Source organism: Balaenoptera borealis (genome assembly GCF_965194805.1).
Source record: "Balaenoptera borealis genome assembly, chromosome: 16".
In the NCBI taxonomy this organism is placed as follows: domain Eukaryota; kingdom Metazoa; phylum Chordata; class Mammalia; order Artiodactyla; family Balaenopteridae; genus Balaenoptera; species Balaenoptera borealis.
In genome coordinates, this window is record NC_138872.1 from 81,182,561 (window position 1) to 81,201,340 (window position 18,780).

An 18,780-nucleotide genomic window follows, 5' to 3' on the forward strand; every position below is an offset into this window, starting at 1 on the left:
TACTTTGCTGGCGGAAATGTGAAATGGTGCAGCCACTATGAAAACAGTTTTGCAGTCGCTCAGCAAGTTAAACAGAAAATTACCACATGACTCAGAAATCCCAATCCTAAGTATATACTAAAAAGAATCAAAAACAGGTGTTCAAACAAAAACGTGTACATGAATGTGCATAGCAGCACTAATCACAATAGCCAAAAGGTGGAAACAACCTAAATGTCCATCAACTGATGAATGAATAAACGAAAGTAGTGCATCCATATAATGGAATACTGTTCATTATTCAGATATATGCCACAACTTGGATGAAGCTTCAAAACATTATGTTAAGGGCTTCCCTGGTGGCACAGTGGTTAAGGATCTGCCTGCCAATGCAGGGGACATGGGTTTGATCCCTGGCCCAGGAAGATCCCACATGCCGCAGAGCAACTAAGCCCATGCACCACAACTACTGAGCCTGCGCTCTAGAGCCCATAAGCCACAACTACTGAGCCCGCGTGCCACAACTACTGAGCCTACGTGCCACAACTACTGAAGCCCATGCACCTAGAGCCCATGCTCCGCAACAAGAGAAGCCATGACTATGAGAAGCCTGCACACCACAACAAAGACCCAACACAGCCAAAAGTAAAAACAAAAAAACCCCACATTATGTTAAGTAAAAGAAGCCAGACACAAAGGCCACATATTTTATGACTCCATTTACATGAAATATCCAGAATAGGCAAATCAATAGAGACAGAAAGCAGATTTGTGGTTGCCAAGGGCTAAGGGAAGGAGAGAATGAGAAATAACTGCTTAATGGGTGTAGGGTTTCCCTTTGGGGTGATAAAAAATTCTGGAACTAGATAGCATGATGGTTGCAAAACATTGTGAATGTATTTAATGCCACTGAATTATACACTTTAAAATGGCTGAAATAGTAAATTTTATGTTATGTGTATTTTATGATATATATATATATAATATAGATAGATGATAGATAGATAAATATTAAGGCAAAATAGATACTAAAAATTTTTTTTAAGTCGAGAGAATTCACTACAAGCAGATCTGTACTACAAGCAATGCTGAAAGAACTTCTTGGAGTTGAGGGAAAAGGATTCTGGATGAAGGCTCAGAGTTCCAGGAAGAAATAAAGATCACTGGAAATGATAACTATGGAGTACAGAGAAGACTATTTTTCCTTCTCTTCACTTCTTAAATAGTAATCTGACTGTTTAATGCAAAAAAGTATAATATTGAATTGTAAAGTTTATAACATATTCATATTTAAAGCATATGAGGGACTTCCCTGGTGGCACAGTGGTTAAGAATCTGCCTGCCAGTGCAGGGGACACGGGTTCGAGCCCTGGTCTGGGAAGATCCCACATGCCGCGGAGCAACTAAACCCATGAGTCACAACTACTGAGCCTATGCTCTAGAGCCCGCGAGACACAACTACTGAGCCCACATGCCACAACATTGACACAGACATTGAACAATATGAGCACTGATTCCTGAGAGAAGTAAAACAAACAAGGTAATTCCTGGAAGCACTTTCTGCACTGGAGCACATGAGGGTGACACTAGGTAGAACACAGCAATCCCTCTGAAATGGAGAGAGAGAAATCAGAGTACAGGGAGGCTGAGGCAAATTTGGTGAGAGGAATACCAGAGAAAAGAGAATTATGTAGAAAATTATTCATTCATGGGGTCAAAACTTATTGAACTGTATACTTCTGGGGTGTGTAAATTAAATACATGTAATGAGTTGTATGCAAATTACACTTCAATAAAGTTGATTTAAAATGTGTAAATAATTATTAAAATAAGAAATAGAAAACATGTGTGGCCCTATATAGATGAAAGAGAATGAATTTGTTATCAAAAACTTCCCCACAAAGAAAACTACAGGTCCAGATGGTTTCACTGTGAACTCAAAGTTCAATTAAACTCTTAAGGAAAAAGCAATATGATCTTTAAAAAAAAAAAAAAGATTTCAGAAAATAGAGGAGGAAAAATGCCCAAGTCTTTTTATGAGAACAGCTAAGTCCTCATAATTAAAAACTGATAGACATTAGAAGGAAAGAAAATTACAGATAAATAACAAACATGGAAATATAAAAAAGAATAATGTATCCAAAAGAAGTTTATCCCAGTAATAATAAGGTTATTCCCAGGAACAAAAAGTTAGTTTAGTATTCCAAATCAATGCAATGTGCCACATTAACATAATAAAGGATAAAAATATAATCATCTCAATATAGATACAGAAAAAGCATTTGATAAGATTCACACCTATTCCTGATACTCTCAACAAACTTAGAAGTGACTGTCCTCATCTGATAAATGGCATATATAAAAAATCTGCTGCTAATCACATACTTAATAATTAATTGTGAAATATTGAGAACTTCTCCCCTATGATAAGGAACAAAGCAAGTATATCTGTTCTCACCACTTCTATTAAACATTTTACTAGAAGTTCTAGCCAGTCCAATAAGGCAAGAAAAAGAAATAAAAGGCAAAATATTTGAAAGGAAAAAGCAAAAATGTTTTTATTCACAGAAGACATGATAGTTTATTTAGAAAATCCAAACCAATAAATAAGCTGCTAGAACTAATAAATGGATTTAGCATGGTTTTCAGACACAAGGTCAATATTCAAAAATCAAATATATTTCTATATAGTAACAGCAAAATGATTATAATATGAAAAATTTTAAAGCATTCCCATTTTTTAGAGGCACTAAAAATATGAAATACTTAGAAATACATTTAATAAAAGACAAGCAAGCCCTCCACTGTGAAAACTACAAAATATTGCTGAGAAAAATTAAAGCTTTATATGAATGGAGAGCTATACCATGATCATGAATCAGAAGATTCACTATTAAGACCTCCATTCTCCCCAAATTGGTCTGCAAATTCATCACAATCCTAATCCCAATTCCAATAGACTTTTTTTTTGGTAGACATTGATAAAAGGACTGTAAAATTTTTATGGAAATGCAAAAGAACTAGAGTGGTCAAAAAAGTCTTAAAAAAGAAGAAATTACAATTACATACCATTCCATTCTTACTGGAACAGCTAAATTTAAAAAGACTAATAACATCAAATCTTAGCAAGAATGTGGAACAATTGGAACACTTTGCTTGTGAAAGTATAGAACGTTAACATCTCTTTGGGAAACAATTTGGCTGTTTCTTATTAAAATTAAACAACTCAGTTAAAAATAGGCAAAAGTCTTGAAAAGACACTTCACAAAAGAAGATATACAAATGGCTAGTAAGCACATCAGTTAGGCATACAAAAAGATGCTCAACATCATAAGTCAACAGGGAAGAGCAAATTAAAAACACAATGAGAGGGCTTCCCTGGTGGCGCAGTGGTTGAGAATCCACCTGCCAATGCAGGGGACATGGGTTCGAGCTCTGGTCTGGGAAGATCACACATGCCACGGAGCAACTAGGCCCGTGAGCCACAACTACTGAGCCTGCGCGTCTGGAGCCTGTGCTCCGCAACAAGAGAGGCCGCGATAGTGAGAGGCCCGCGCACCGCGATGAAGAGTGGCCCCCACTTGCCACAACTAGAGAAAGCCCTCACACAGAAGCGAAGACCCAATACAGTCAAAAATAAATATTAATTAAGTAATTAATTAAAAAAAAACACAATGAGAAAGCATTTCATACCCACTAGAATGACTAAAATTAAAGGCTGACAATACCAAATGTTGACAAGGATATGGAGCAATTAGAACATACTTTGCTAATAGGAGTGTAACATGGTAAAACCACTTTAGAAAACAGCTTGGCCCTTTCTTATAAAGTTAAACATACACCACAACCAAGCAATTCCACTCCTAGGGATTTACCCAAGGGAAGTAAAAACATACATATTGATAGAAAGACATATACAGAATGTTCACAGAAGCTTTATTCTTAAAGGCTAAAACTAGAAATATCTCAAATATCTATCCACAGGAGAATGGGTGAATAAAATTGTGGTTATTTATGCAATGGAACAATACTTAGTAACAAAAATAAACTACTGATACACATGTAACAACATGAATAAATCTCAAAAACATTATGCTAAGTGAAAGAAACTATACACAAGAATATATATTGTATGGTTCCATTTACATGAGGTTCAAGAATAGGTAAAACTGATCTCTGATGATAGAAATCAGAACAGAGGTTGCTAAGTGGGGGGAACTTTCTGGGAGGTGATGGAAACATGTATGCATTTATCAAAACTCATCAAATTGTACACTTAAAATTGGTGTACTCTGTATACGTGAACTTTACCTCAGTTAAAAAAAAAAAGATGTTTACAGGGCTTCCCTGGTGGCGCAGTGGTTGAGAGTCTGCCTGCCGGTGCAGGGGACACAGGTTCGAGCCCTGGTCTGGGAAGATCCCACGTGCCGCGGAGCGGCTGGGCCCGTGAGCCACAATTGCTGAACCTGCGCGTCTGGAGCCTGTGCTCCGCAGCAGGAGAGGCCGCAATGGTGAGAGGCCCGCGCACCGTGATGAAGAGTGGCCCCCGCTTGCCGCAACTGGAGAGAGCCCTCGCACAGAGGCGAAGACCCAACACAGCCATAAAAAAAAAAATAAAAAATAAATTAATTAATTAATTTTAAAAAAAATGTTTACAGCAATTTTTAAAATGGAAACAACTTAAATATCTTTTAGTGGGGGATAGTTAATAAAGTGTATACCCAAACTCCACACCACTGAAAATGATACGAGAGAAAGCAACCTATTGACAAGGAGAGATGTTCATGACAATTTATGTGAAAAAGAAAGTTATCAAACAGCATGTAGAGTACAACAGACATGTAAGCACAGAAAAAGGTCTGGAGGCTTTTCACCAAAGTGAGACTGGAGGTTACCTTAAGAGGTATAATTCTGGATGTTTTCACTTTTTCTACACGGAACACGTACTTGCTTTTGTAATAAGAAAAAAAATATTTCTAGATAGATGTTATAGATCCATAGATACAGTTAATTCTCCTTATTCATGGTAGTTACATTCCATAAAGTCCCCAGAACTCTGAATTAGTGAATACTCAACCATCACTCATGGGGGAAATACAGGATTTGGTTCCTGTGAGCGTCTGGGTCACAACATTTTCGTCAGCTAATCAATACATAACCTTGTTTTATGTGGGCTTTTATCTAAAGACATCTTATTGAATATATATTGTAGATTCACTAACATTGAACTCACGGCCAACAGCACTATAACTCATGCCGAACAAAGCTTACTTAACGCATGTATTTTCTCAGGAAGGCACATCATAGTCTTTTTGCACTTAAGAACACTGGACAGCACTATGCTTGGGGACATTTTAGACAAGGGAATTGTCACAAAAAAAGGGGGGGGGCACAAAAATGCGAAAAACACGGCACTAAACAGACCATGAAAAGGACACTTGTTTGCATGAGAACTGGAACGAGGAAGCAGAGGGTCACCTTGTTCAACCTCAGCTGGTAACACACGTGTTAGGCGACTCAAATTTTCTGTCACTCTGCACATAGCTGTGAATGACCACAAAAGTGGTCATTGATTTGGGGGGGGGGGGGTAACAAATAAATTTTAGCAAGTAGGCCAAATTCACAAATATAGAATCCTCAAATAATTAGGATCAACTGTATATAGACTTATCTATGGAGGAAAGTATCCCCAAGCCTCGGACCAGCACTCCTGGGGTGTCCAGGGAGGAAAGGGAGGGGGAGACCCAGCAGGGGGGAAGCAGGCCCAGAGACAGGCCACCTGGGAGGCAGGAGCCACCTACCCCCAGGCAGTCCCAGCCCCAAGTCCTAAGACCAGAGACCCGACAGCTTGGAAGGAAAGCCAGACACAGCAGAGAAAGATGCTTCTCCTGGGGAATCTCATCTGAACCAAAGCAAAACCACAGAGGAGGGCACCTCTGACCTGCTGGCTTTCCAGAGAGGCTGGACTGGGAACCGGGTGGGAGTTCATGGTCCAGACCCCTCCACAACCATCTCAGGAATGTGTCTGAAGTCACGGACACCGCCTTGATTTTGTCTTCTGTCATTACTGTTTCATGTTTGGGAATGCAAAGTCTTTACCGGGGCTTACAGGAGCCAGTCCCGACCTCAGCCCAGGGCCTCATGCTCCCAGGAATTCCTCAGCCCCACAGGGTTCCCAGGACCCTCGTGCTCAGAGCTGGGAAGGGGCTGCTCAACCCTGACACTCCCTGAAAGAGGCAAGCCTCATCCCATGCCCTAAGATGAACACGCATCCCTCATCGAAGTGGGCGAATCTGGAAGGTTCCTCCACCAGGGAGGGGCTGGCAGAGACTCTGAGGCTGACAGTGTCTGGAGTGGTGTTGACACCTCTTAATAATTAGCTCAGGACGACCAGACGTTTCTGGTGAGTGCATTGATAATCCATATCCCTGTGGTCTACCAGGTCAGAGCTTTCTTCTGGAGGTGAGGTGCTAAGCTCTCAAGGGCGGGCACCTTTGGGGGCATTTGACCAGCTCACAGTTACGTCTCCTCTCCCAGGAAGGATGGGGCCCCAGCCCTGCTTGAACCTACTCCTGTCCTGATGGGCAGAACCTCCCTGAGGACAAGGATTGCCCCCCACACATGCCAGGTCTGCTGCTCGCCAAATGCTGTGCTTCGTCCATTCGGTCTGCAAGAATTACCCAAAACATGGACGTGGGCAAAAAGGTGATGGCCTAACCTTTTAATGTCATGCTACAGCATTCTCTAAGGAGCCCACCCAAGGGCCATGGGACATCCTGGGGGAAGCTCACCTTGTTTACTTGCCATTCACTGTGGATTACAGCCCAGGTTCTGCAAAGTTGGATGTTAACTTGTACAAAACTGGGGATATGTAAACAATTTCTGCTCAGTAGAGAGGATAACCCCAAAGGTTTTGTTTTTATTGTCCTGTAGGATCTAACATAGTGATTTTATTTCAGGTTCTTATTTCATATATATTTAAAATATATCATAGTTCCTATATTTTCATATGTATGAAATATATGCATTATATATGTGTATATTCATATATATGTGTATCCACACACACACACACACACACACACACATATCAGTAAAGGATTAACCTAACCCAAAGAGAGGTCTGGCCTTTGCACTTGGCTCCTGGGAGGTATCTCTAAGCTCTTGAAATGTCCTATCTGGTAAGAGAGTCTGGGAGCCTTGGGCCAGATAGTTTACGCCAACACTGTGATTTCTGGGGGCATCCCTTGTGCCAGCTCAACCACCAGAGGGGCTAGAAACATCTCAGCCATGCAGGAAGCCACTGTGTATACACAACTGAGTCCCACTAAGAGCTCTGGTTCAGGGCAGCAACCTAAGCGTGGTCTTGGGGACCCCAATCTGCATATCTATCAGTTTCTCTAATCTCTTTTGAATCAGCTTTGCCATGTTGCTGGTTCCACAATCCATGAGTTCAGTACAACGCACGCTCACAAGCCACTTGTGTGAGAATTATGACTTACACATTTTGAGACTTACACTTCGTCTCGTGGTTCATTCATTTCTCTAATGAAGAGAATATGAAGAGAGATGAAAAACATATACGCTCCAGCACTGCAGTGTTTCCAAGAGAGGAAGGAAGGGGCCCCATTCGGGTGCGGCTTAGTTACCCCTAGAGGAACTGGACAGCCCTGCAGGGTGGCAAGGGGCGGGGGGAGGCCAACGTGAAGACACATGATTACAGTTGGCTGAGGCGATGACGAGGTGGCGGGGGGTGGGGGGCCCTCGGAGGCTCCGGAGCTGAAAGAAGGACCCAGGAGCCTTCCTAAGGCTTAGGGAAGGCTTCTAAAGTTGAGGTCTTGATGGCAAGCCAGTACTTCATCAGGTAGAGCCAACGGTATTCATTTTATTGGTCACTGAAAAGCGCTGAGTCAGTTACTTAAGGGTAAATCAGTCACTGCCCTTGAACGCCGTCTCCCCAGCCCCTCGCAGAATCCAGAGGACAGGTCTGCTCTACTCTGTTGGAGGGACCAGAGGTCTCTCCCACAACCATGGTCCAAATCCTGGTTCTGAGGGCCTCCGGCCTCAACAAGGGACCCAGTGTGAGCCGTGGTCATTCAACACATAAAGCACAAAGTCCTGCCGCCCACGCCTTCACCTGGGGGAGCCAGGCCTCCCCTCAGCCCCTCACACCTGGGGTCCCTTCTGTTTCTCCCCAAAGAAAGGCCCAGGCAGTCCTGTGCCCCCCAAGTATGGGCCAGCCCCTGAGGCTGTCCACCTCCCTTCCCAGAATCAGGCTCACAAACCAGTAAAGGAGGTACCACTGGACTCTTCCACGTCCCAACCCCTTCCTTCAGCTCAGCTTTGGGCCACAGGCTCACTGAAACATCACCATCATTATCATTACTGCCCTTCCTGTTCTTAGGCTATTATTTGTAATCCAAAGACTTTTAGGCAGTTTACAATGAAAGCATACACATATAGAGTACTTATATTTTAAATATACATATAACTAAAATCAGTAAGTTAGGTAATAAAAAAAGATAAGAGAGGATCATTTTGTCAGAAAGTCGAGGTTGAGGAGAACTACTGTTTCCAAATTCAAAACTGACCCCTGAGCCTTGGGACTGCCCAGCTCTTCTGGAAAACCAGGTGGGCTGCAAACCTGTTTGTCAGGCAGGTCCCACTGTCCCTGGATGTGAGTGCTGCAGGGATGGGCTCTGTCGCTGTCTCTGAATCCCACCTGAGCGCTTCTCTCTGGGCCCATCAAGCTCCAGTGCCAGACTGAGCCTGGCTCCGGGGCTCAGAGGGAAGGCTGCGGCTCTGGGTCCCGACCTCCCCTCCTCCCTCTGGGCACTTGCCCAGCAACAGGGCCAGGGCAGCAGGGTGAGGTCTTCCTGCTGCTGCCGCCCACCAGGTCCATCTGCCTTATTCTACAACCAGCGTGGCTTCAAGGCTCCTGGCTCCTCATCTGCATTTGCTCAGAGCCCAGATATCCAGCTCTGCCTGCCCCGGCTCTGGGGTAAGTCAGAGCCAGAGCAGAAGAAATAGGCTGTACATTGAATCTCCTCCCCAGGCCAGGGCTTACGATTCTCCTTCATGCCTGGCCCAAGCAGTGCACACGGGACCCCACTTCTGTGCCCACAGGCAGGGTGCCGGGCTCACCCCAGTTTGGCCAGTCCCGAGCATTTGGTTCAGAGATGCTTAGGAAAAAGAAGGAAGGAATGTGGAAGAAAGGAGAGCTGCTCGCAGAAGGAGGGCAGGGGAGGGAGGAGCATCCGTAGACTCTGAAGCTCGGCCCGGCCAGCACCCGCTCCTCTTGCCCCCTGCCCCCGGCGGACTCACCCTCGTCACAGTTGCTCCCGGTAAAGCCAGGGCAGCACCTCCACTCCAGCGCCGTCACTGTGCGGTAGGACACTCTGTACGTGGGTCTGATCAGAGTCCTGTAACTAACACAAGGGCAGAGTCAGGACAGTGTGAGCACCTACCTGCCCACCCCAGATCCCACTCCTGCTGAAACCACCCAGCCTAGGGCTCTGGGAGCCCCCCAGGCAGTAGAGTCCATCATCCTAGCTCTGTTCCCACAGGCTATGCGGCCCTGGGCGAGTGACCACCCCTCTCTGTGTCGGGTGCATTGTAAAGTCCCTTCCAGCTCTGCCTTCCCACAAGTCTCCAAGGGTGGCCCCCTAGGGTGGGGAAATGACTGCTACAGACCGAATTGTGTCTCCCAGAAATCATATGTTGAAGCCCTAACCCCCACAATGTGACTGTACTTAAGCATAGGCTCTGAAGAGGTAATTAGGTTAAATGAGGTCAGAGGGGTGGGGCCCCAATCCAATAAGATTGGTGGCCTTTTAAGAAGAGGAAGACAGACAGAGATCTCTCTCTGCGTACATGCACACACTGAACAAAGGCCATGTGAGGACACAGAGAGGTGGCTGGCTGAGAAAATAAATTTCTGTATTGCAGCCATCTGGTCCATGATATTTTGTTAAGGCAGCCCAAGATAATGAATAAGGAAAAGAAAAATATCATTAGAACCTGTACAACTTCCAACCACCCACAAGTCACTTAACTCCAACCTTTTTCCCAATCATTATTTCTTTTGGTTGATTCATCCAATGAATATATATACGTATTTTTTTTGGCTGCGCCCCGTGGCATGTGGGATCTTAGTTCCCCAACCAGGGACTGAACCCGTGCCCCCTGCGGTAGAAGCATGGAGTCTTAACCACTGGACTGCCAGGGAAGTCCCCAATGAATATTTATTGAGCATCAACTACATGCAATACTGTGGTCACAGATTAATAAAACGGAGTCCCATCCTTGAGAAAATCCCAGCCTGATAGATGAGAGAGAGACACTTCAGTGAAAACTTGCAATTCAGTAGTGGGGCCCTTGCAGCAACAAAATGCTCCTGCAAACTGCTGTGGGATTCCATGGTAAATTTTCACACAATTTTGAAATTTTTCTTGAAAATAAGTTTGATACTATTTTGTGAAACTCCAAGAATAGTGAATATAAAATATATGACCAAACCACACCTCACAAACAGATATCACCTCACACCTGTTAGAATGGCTATATCAAAAAGACAAGAAATAAGTGTTGGTGAGGATATGGAGAAAAGGGAACCTTCATGCACTGTTGATGGGAATGTAAATTGGAAACCATGGAAAACAGTACGGTAGTTGCTAAAAAAAGTTGGAAATAAAACTACCATAAGATCCACTTCTGGGTGTTTATCCAAAGGAAATGAAAACACTAACTCAAAAAGATATCTGAAGCCCCATGTGCACTGCAGCATTATTTGCAATAGCCAAGATATGGGAGCAACCAAAGTATCCATCAGTGGGTGAGTGGATAAAGAAAATGTGGCACACACACACACTAGAATATTATTCAGCATAAAAAAGAATGAAATCTTGCCATTTTTGACAACATGGAAAGACCTTGGACAAATACTGTATGATCTCCATTATAGGTGGAATCTAAAAACAAAAAAATAAAAACAAACCAAGCTCATAGATACAGAGAACAGACTGGTGGTTGCCAGAAGCTGGGGGACGGTGGATAGGGAGCAGTGCAAAATGGGTGAAGGTGGTCAAAAGGCACAAACTTCCAGTTATAATAAGTCATGGGATGTAACGTACAGCACGGCAACTATAGTTAATAATACTGTATTGCATATTTGAGAATCGCTGAGAGTAGATCTTAAAAGTTCTCATTACAAGAAAAAAAATTTTTGTAACTACTTGTGGTGATAGATGTTAACTAGACTTATTTGTGGTGATCATTTCACAACATACACAAATATTGAATCACTATGTTGCACACCTGAAACTAATTCAATGTTATCTGTCACTTATACCTCAATGAACACACACACACAAACACAAAAACATATGACTGATTTTCACGAGGGGCAAAAATTCGGCTTTATTATTCGATTTACATGCATCATTATAACTTGGCTGCTTGATAAAGTCTGCACAACTTCCTCTTGAAAGCAAAACTGCATGACTTCACAGAATTTGCATCTGCTGACACCAAGCAACTTAATCGTGAATGGGAAAATTATGAATTAATTGGTGGCAGCAGGCGTGACGTTTTGAGATGCACTGTTGACAGGAAAATACATAAGTCAGGTTTTGAATTTCAGAAATACTGCACTAAATCTGAAGAATCCTGCTACACTAATTTTTCTTTCAAAAAAAAAAATCCTCTCACTCATGTTTCGTAAACATTCCGGCAAACCAGCTTCCCTCTGGAGCTCTAAGTGGGAAGCGGCGGGGGGTGGGGGGGGGCAGGGGCTGGCAGTGTGCAGCCAGGGGCTGGAACTTTCGAGTGAGGAGCCAGAAGTCTGCACGGAGAAGTGCCCAAGAGCAAATGCAGGCCTTTGGACTCTCAGATCCACGGCAGGAAGCAGCTGGCATAGGCCACTGGGGAGAGGGTGGGGGGGGTGGCAGAGGACCAGTCATTGTCACCACTCCTTATAGAAGGAGCCTGGGGGGACATAAGTGGGTAGGCGAGCCTGGGTCCAAGGAGTCCAAATAGACTGTCTGTATGATAAACACACGATTTCTCACTCACATGTACACTCACATGCTCACACACATGCTGTCACACACACACACACACACACACACACACACACACATGCACACACGCTCACACCCTCTTCCTGCTGCAAATTTCCCAGCCAGGAACTGGCCCAGCTGGGAAAGGGAAGACGCTTTAATTTCAATTTAAAAAGTCAGTTTTAAAATTAATTCTTGAAAGAAGATTGTTGCTCTGGCTGAGAGGGACCAGAAAAGCTATGGAATCCCTCCCATAACCACTGTACCATGGAGGAGATGGAGCCCCGGGCTGTGGGGGCATAAGCTGAGAGTTTAGGGCCCTGCCCCTGATTCACGATGTGAATTGCACACGTTCCTTAACCTCCCTGAGCCCATTTCCGGGTCTGTCCGCTGAGGACTGCGATGCTGGGTCTGGGGCTCCCTGGGAGAGCACGTGTGACAGCAGAAAGGGACGTGTAGCTGCTGCGCTTGCGAAACACAGATCTGACCCCTTTCTTCCTGGCCAGCACCTTTCGCCTGTCCCCACTGTGGTCAGGAGAGAGTCTGAGCTGTTTAGCCACGGGGGCCAGCCCTTCTCCAGCTGCCACAGCTGCCCTCAGGCCCCCTGTGCCATAGGCTGCCCCTCGGCCTGCAGCCCATGAGCCCTCCAAAGGCGCCAGGCACTCCTCACTTTGTGCCCTGAGTGATGATGGTGATAAAATAATAATAGCTATAGTAAGAGCTTTGCATACTTACCACGTGTCAGGCACCGTTCTGAGTGCTTTACATTTGCTGACTCATAACAACCCTGACAGGTGGATGCTATTACTATTCCTAATTTACAGATGAGGAAACTGAGGCACTGAGAGCTTCAGTAACTTTATCAAGGTCACACTGCTAGAAGGTGGTGGAACTTGGTTCCAAACCCAGGCAGAATTAGCAGAACCTAGTAATACTAATTTGTGTTCGTTCAGTACAGGGGAACATTGTTCCTCCCTGCATCTGCACAAGGTACTGATCTCAGGCCCCTGAACCAGAGGGAGAGCTCATCCCCCAGAGGAGGTCTCTTTCTGCCCCCTCCTTCTGAGGGCCACGGGCTGGCCTGTCCCACTGCGGGACCAGAAGCATCCTGGTGGCCTGCGAAGTCCAGGAGCAGGGCGAGCCAGTAGGTGGCGCTGCTTCCCCAGCCCAGCAGGCCAGGGCTCAGACCCTCAGATCTCTACTGAATGCCCAGGGCAGGTGCAAGTGTTCATGGGCTGTCCCCATCGTTTCACCCTCCATGAAGAACTCCCAGCCCTTCCCCTGAGCTCCAGTCTGCAAACCCACTGATCTTTCTAAAATGTAGATCCGCTTTTGTGACTCCCCTCTCTCAAAACCTTCCATGGCTCCCATAGACTTAAGACCACACCCTTTAGGTCAGCAAATAAGGCCCTGCCTACCTTTCTCCCCTCCACTCCTCCCGCCACAGCACAAACAAGCAGCTCTTCCTGCCTCTGGGCCTTTGCACATACATGCAGGCTCCTCTGCCTACTCATCCCTCCTTCTTTACTCTGCTGAGAAAAATCCCCAAGAGGCTTCAGGGTGTGACTCCACATCCCCTTCTCTGTGAAGCACCCCCAGCCCCAGCCAGAGCTGACAGGCTCCCTCCTCAGTAACCCCAACACCCTGTACACAGCTTGGTTTTACGTGTGGGGTGCCTGCCATGTGCCGGGCACTGGGGATACAAGAATGAAGGAGGCAGCACGAGCTCCACTCTGCCAGAGCTGGTGGCACTAATCCTGTATCACACTCGTGAAAATGTGGCCATGCGCGGTGGTCAGTGCCAGGGAGGAAAGCGCTGAGTTCACGCCTCAGATTGTCATGGATTTGTTTTCTCCTTTTAAATTAAAATATAATTTACATGCAGTAAAACACAAATTGTCCCCAACTTATGATGGTTTGACTTACAATTTTTTGGATTTCACGATGCTGCGAAAGTGATACGCATTCAATACAGACCATACTTGGAATTTTGAATTTTGATCTTTGCCCCAGGCTAGCCATATGGGGTACGGTACTCTCTGGTGATGATGGGAAGCTCCCAGTCAGCCCTGCGATCACAAGGGTAAACAACCAATACTCAACAGGGTACTGTGTTACCAGCATTTTTTTCGATACTGTGTTTCGCGTTTTCCCATCCCATTATGTCTACAAAATGCCCATCTTTGTCTCCTGCTTCTGGTGAGAAGAAGAAGAGGAGGGCAATTACTCTTGAGATGAAACTCAAGATAACCGCCCAGCATGAAGACGGTAAGCCAGTAACAGCCGTCGCAGGTGAGTTAGGACTTTGGCAATCGACGATCTTGACCATCTTAAAGGATAAGAAGCAAATGAGTGATGCAGTGAAATCATCAGCATTGGTTAAATTCACTGTCGTCATGAAGAAAAGGGCTGGGCTGACGGATGACATGAAAAAAAAAAATTTGTCTGGGAATTCCCTGGTGGTCCAGTGGTTAGGACTCCGCGCTTTCACTGCTGAGGGTGCGGGTTCAGTCCCTTGTGGGGGGACTAAGATCCCGCAAGCCGCACCGTGCAGCCAAATAAATAAATAAATAAGAAGAAAAGAAAAAGAAAAAAAAAAAACTTGTCATGTGGATGGAAGACCAGATACAGAAGTTCATACCACTTAGCCTACTGACCATCCAGGCTAAGGCAAGAAGTCTTTCCATACACTAAAAAAGTGTGTTGATGATTCTACAAATAATGCAAATGTTTATACCAAGTTATGGCCGGTTCCAATGCTTCAAAAGGCAGCATAATTTTCATAATGTGAAAGTCAGCGGTGAGGCAGCAAGTGCCAATACTGAAGGTGCCAAAGTTTTTAAGGAAGAGCTTCAGAGGATAATTGTGGATGAGAAATATTTGCCAGAACAAATATTAAATGTCGATGAAATGAGCTTGTTCTGGAAGCGTATGCCAGAGCGTACATACATTCATCAAGAGTCCAAGACGATGCCAGGATTCAAGGCATTCGAACACCGTGTAAGGCTGCCTTGGGGTAGAAATGTTGCAGGGTTCCAATGAAAGTTTTTCCTAATCTACCACTCGGAGAGCCCTAGAGCATTCAGATATGTGAGCAAGCATTCGCTTCCCGTTTGTTATCACCATCACAAGAAAGCCTGGATGACATAAGCATTGTTTGAAGCCTGGCTTTTGAAGTGTTTTATCCCTCAGACAGGAGAATATTGAAGGCAAAACAACATGCCATTCAAGAGTCTGCTGATCTTGGACAACACTCCAGGGCACCTACAGCACACCAGCGACACGCATCCTGATGTCAAGGTTGTGTAGTTGCCACCGAACACAACTGCACTCATTCAACCCATGGACCAAGGCGCCACAGCTACGTTCCAAGCACACTCTTTACACCAACGGTCTGTGCAGGCTGTTGAAGAGACGGGATCTGGCCGAACACTCTGAGAGTTTTGGAAAGCTTTTAACATTCTAAATGCTACCCAGACCATCGCTGCCTCATGGGAAGAAGTCACGTGGCAATGCATGAACAGCATTTAGAAGAAAGTTTTAAAGACATGTGTGAACACGTTCAAAGGCTTTAACTAAGATTCTGCTGTGGATGAAATAGTCCCAAGATATTAGGGCTTGGGAAACAGCTAGAATTGGACATTGACGAAGAGGATGCTCGTGAGATTGTTGGTATCGAAGCTGAAGAACTTTCCACTGAGGAGCTGATCGAACTGGAGGAAGAAAGAAGGAAGGAAAGAGGAAGAAGTTATGCCTGAGGCACCAGGAAAGTTCACAGCAAAGAAACTGGCAGAGACGTTTGCTGCTATCAGCAGTGGTGTAAGGATGTTAGAAGAAATGGACGTCAATTATGAGACATTCGCAAGAGCTGACAGGCAGATACAGGATGTTCTTGCTTGCTCTAGAGAAATATAAAATGGAAAGAAGAAACAAACCGGACAGTCCAAACTTGATATCTCCCCGAAGAACACTATGCCTGCTAAACCATCAACAAGTGCCGATGCCCCAGTGCCTTCTCCCAGCTATTCTCCAGCCTTATCAGAAGAGAGAGAAATTGACGATCTTGTCGCTGTACCATCCCCATCATCCAGCAGTTAATCTTAGTTCAATGCTTCAAACATTCTTCAGGCCCAACGTGCCTTCAGCTGTGTACGGTAACGGTGGGTACCCTTCCATTCTGTTCTTCACTTTTAGTACAGTATTCAATAAATTACATGAGATGGCCAACACTTTACTATTAAACAGGGTTTGTATTAGATGAGTTTGCCCAACTATAGGTTAATGGAAGTGTTCTCAGCATGTTTAAGGCAGGCTAGGCTAAGCTACAATGTTCAGTAGGTGTATTTAATGCATTTTCGACTTGCAATGGGTTTATCGCGAATGTAACCCCATCACTAAGTCGAGGAAGATCTGTAGATAAATCTAGTGTTTAGCTCAACGAACTCTTACCTATTCAATATGTTTACACCAACATTCCCATTGCTCCAAAGTCCTTTTGTGCCCCTTCCAAACTGATCACCCAGCCCCCAAACATAACCATTCTTCTGACTTCTCTCGCCAGATACTAGTTTTGCCTATTCTAGAATTTTATATAAATGGAATCTTACAGCATGCACTCATTTGTGTCTGCCTTCTTTCACTCACCCATCATGTCTGTGAGATTCATCTATGCTGTTAAGTGTAGCACTCCTTTGTTTCTTTTTATTGCTAAATAATATTCCATTATGTAAATATACCAAAATGTGTCTATTCTCCTGTTCATGGACATTTGGGTTGTTTCCAGTTTTGAGCTTTGATGAATAAAGACACTATGAGTGTTTTCGTACAAGTCTTCATGGACACTTTTTCACTTCTCTAGGGTATATACCTAGAAATAAAATTGATGGGCCATAGGATGGTTATATGTTTAACTTTAGCAGATGCTACAAACACTTGTCCCAAACCTATCTGGATGAACCAAGTTCACATGCCCAGCAGCAGTGTATGAGTTCCAGTTGCTCTATAACCTCGCCAACATTTGATATTGTCAATCATTTTCATTTTAGTCATTCTAGGGTGTATGCAGTACTCTTTCATTATGGTTTTAACTTGCAATTCCTATTGACTAAAGCTGAACCCCTTTTCATGCTTGCCAGTTAGATATCTCCTTTTGTGAAGTGCCTGTTCAAGTCTTTTGCCCACTTTTAAATTGGGTTTTGGGTCTTTCTTATTGATTTGTAAGATACATGAGAGACCTTTGTCAGATATATGTATTGTGAGTATTTTCTCCCAATATGTGGCTTGCCTTTTCATTTTCTTAAAGGTGTATTTTTTTTATTAACTTGGAAGTATTTTTGATACCAGTTTTTTAAAAAAATATTTATTTATGTATGTATGTATATATTTATTTATTTTCACCAGGTCTTAGTTGTGGCAGGCGGGTTTCTTAGTTGTGGCATGCAAACTCTTAGTTGCAGCATGCATGTGGGATCTAGTTCCCTGACCAGGGATTGAACCCGGGCCCCCTGCATTGGGAGTGTGGAGTCTTATCCACTGTGCCACCAGGGAAGTCCCTTAAAGGTGTATTTTTAATGATCAGGTTGTAAATTTTGATCAAGTTCAATTTATCATTTTTAAAATTTTACTATCTGCTGGGTAGGAGTCAAGGTTCATTGTTTTCCATTTGGATATCCACTTGCTACAGCACAATTTATTGAAAAGACCTTCTTTTGGCCTAAATTTTCCCACTAAAATTAAATTATTTAGTGCCTTGTTGAAAATCAAATGATTGTTTAAATATGAGTCTATTTCTTGACTCTCTGTTCTGTTCCATTGATCTGTTTGTCCATCCTTGCACCAAAACCACACTGTCTTAATTAATATAGCTTAATAGTAAGTCTTGAAATACAGTAATGTAAGTCCTCCAATCGTGTTCTCCTTTAAGGTTGTCTTGGACACCTAGGTCCTTTGCATTCCCATTGACTTTTTTAATTGGCTTATCAATTTCTACAAAAAAAAGAGCCCACTATAATTTTGATAAGGTTATATGGAATCTATAGATCAACTTGTAGAGAATTGACATCGTAATAATTTGAGTCTTCTTATCCATACATATGGCATAACTTTCCATTTATTTAAGTCTTCTTTAATTTTTCTCAGCAGTGTGCCATCTTTTGTTCAATTTACCCCCAGGTATTTGTATTAGTCTGCTCAGACTGCCATATCAAAATATCGTAGACTGGATGGTTTAAAACATCCTCACCAACACTTGATCCCAATACATCTCTGCCCATCTGTGAGCTGTTGAGCAAGTCCTGCCTCTCTGAACCCCCTGTAAAGTCTGTCCTTGCCTCTCTGAGTCTCCTGTGAAGTCTGAGCTGAGATGCAAAAACATACAGATCCCTTGCTACCCTGAAATTCTCCAGATACAATGTGGAGTCTCCCGTCTGGTGTCTCACTAGCCCTGGTTTTTTTTTTTTTTTTTTCCAAGACAGACCAGTTCTAGGGACTTCTGATCTCTGTGTATTTGTTCCTTCTGTAGGGCAGATTCTGGGACTTCCCTCACTGTCACTCGGCGAATTCAGGGACATATATTCTCCAGGGGGTTGTTATTCACTCAACAAATATCCATGGAAACCTTGACTCTACCCCTCTCTGGCGCCTCACATCGACGAGTCCAGGGAGATCACTCACCAAGTAGATCCTACCTGCCCACTGCTCTCCCCCACCCCGCCCTAGTCCAGCCTCCCTCATCACCCTGCCA

The 18,780-nt window shown here is 44.0% G+C and overlaps 1 protein-coding gene across 4 annotated transcripts in view; it reads right to left on the reverse strand.

The window, feature by feature from the left end:
- The window catches only part of COL26A1 (collagen type XXVI alpha 1 chain), a 176,371-nt gene that overhangs the window by 92,045 nt on the left and 65,546 nt on the right, over window positions 1–18,780 (reverse strand). For 3 of the 4 annotated variants that reach the window (XM_082358783.1, XM_082358781.1, XM_082358784.1), the window contains exon 3: window positions 9,304–9,407. In XM_082358783.1, the coding sequence (XP_082214909.1) occupies window positions 9,304–9,407 (104 nt within the window). The remainder of the gene's footprint in view (window positions 1–9,303; window positions 9,408–18,780) is intronic. The other variant, XM_082358782.1, reaches the window with a different exon arrangement.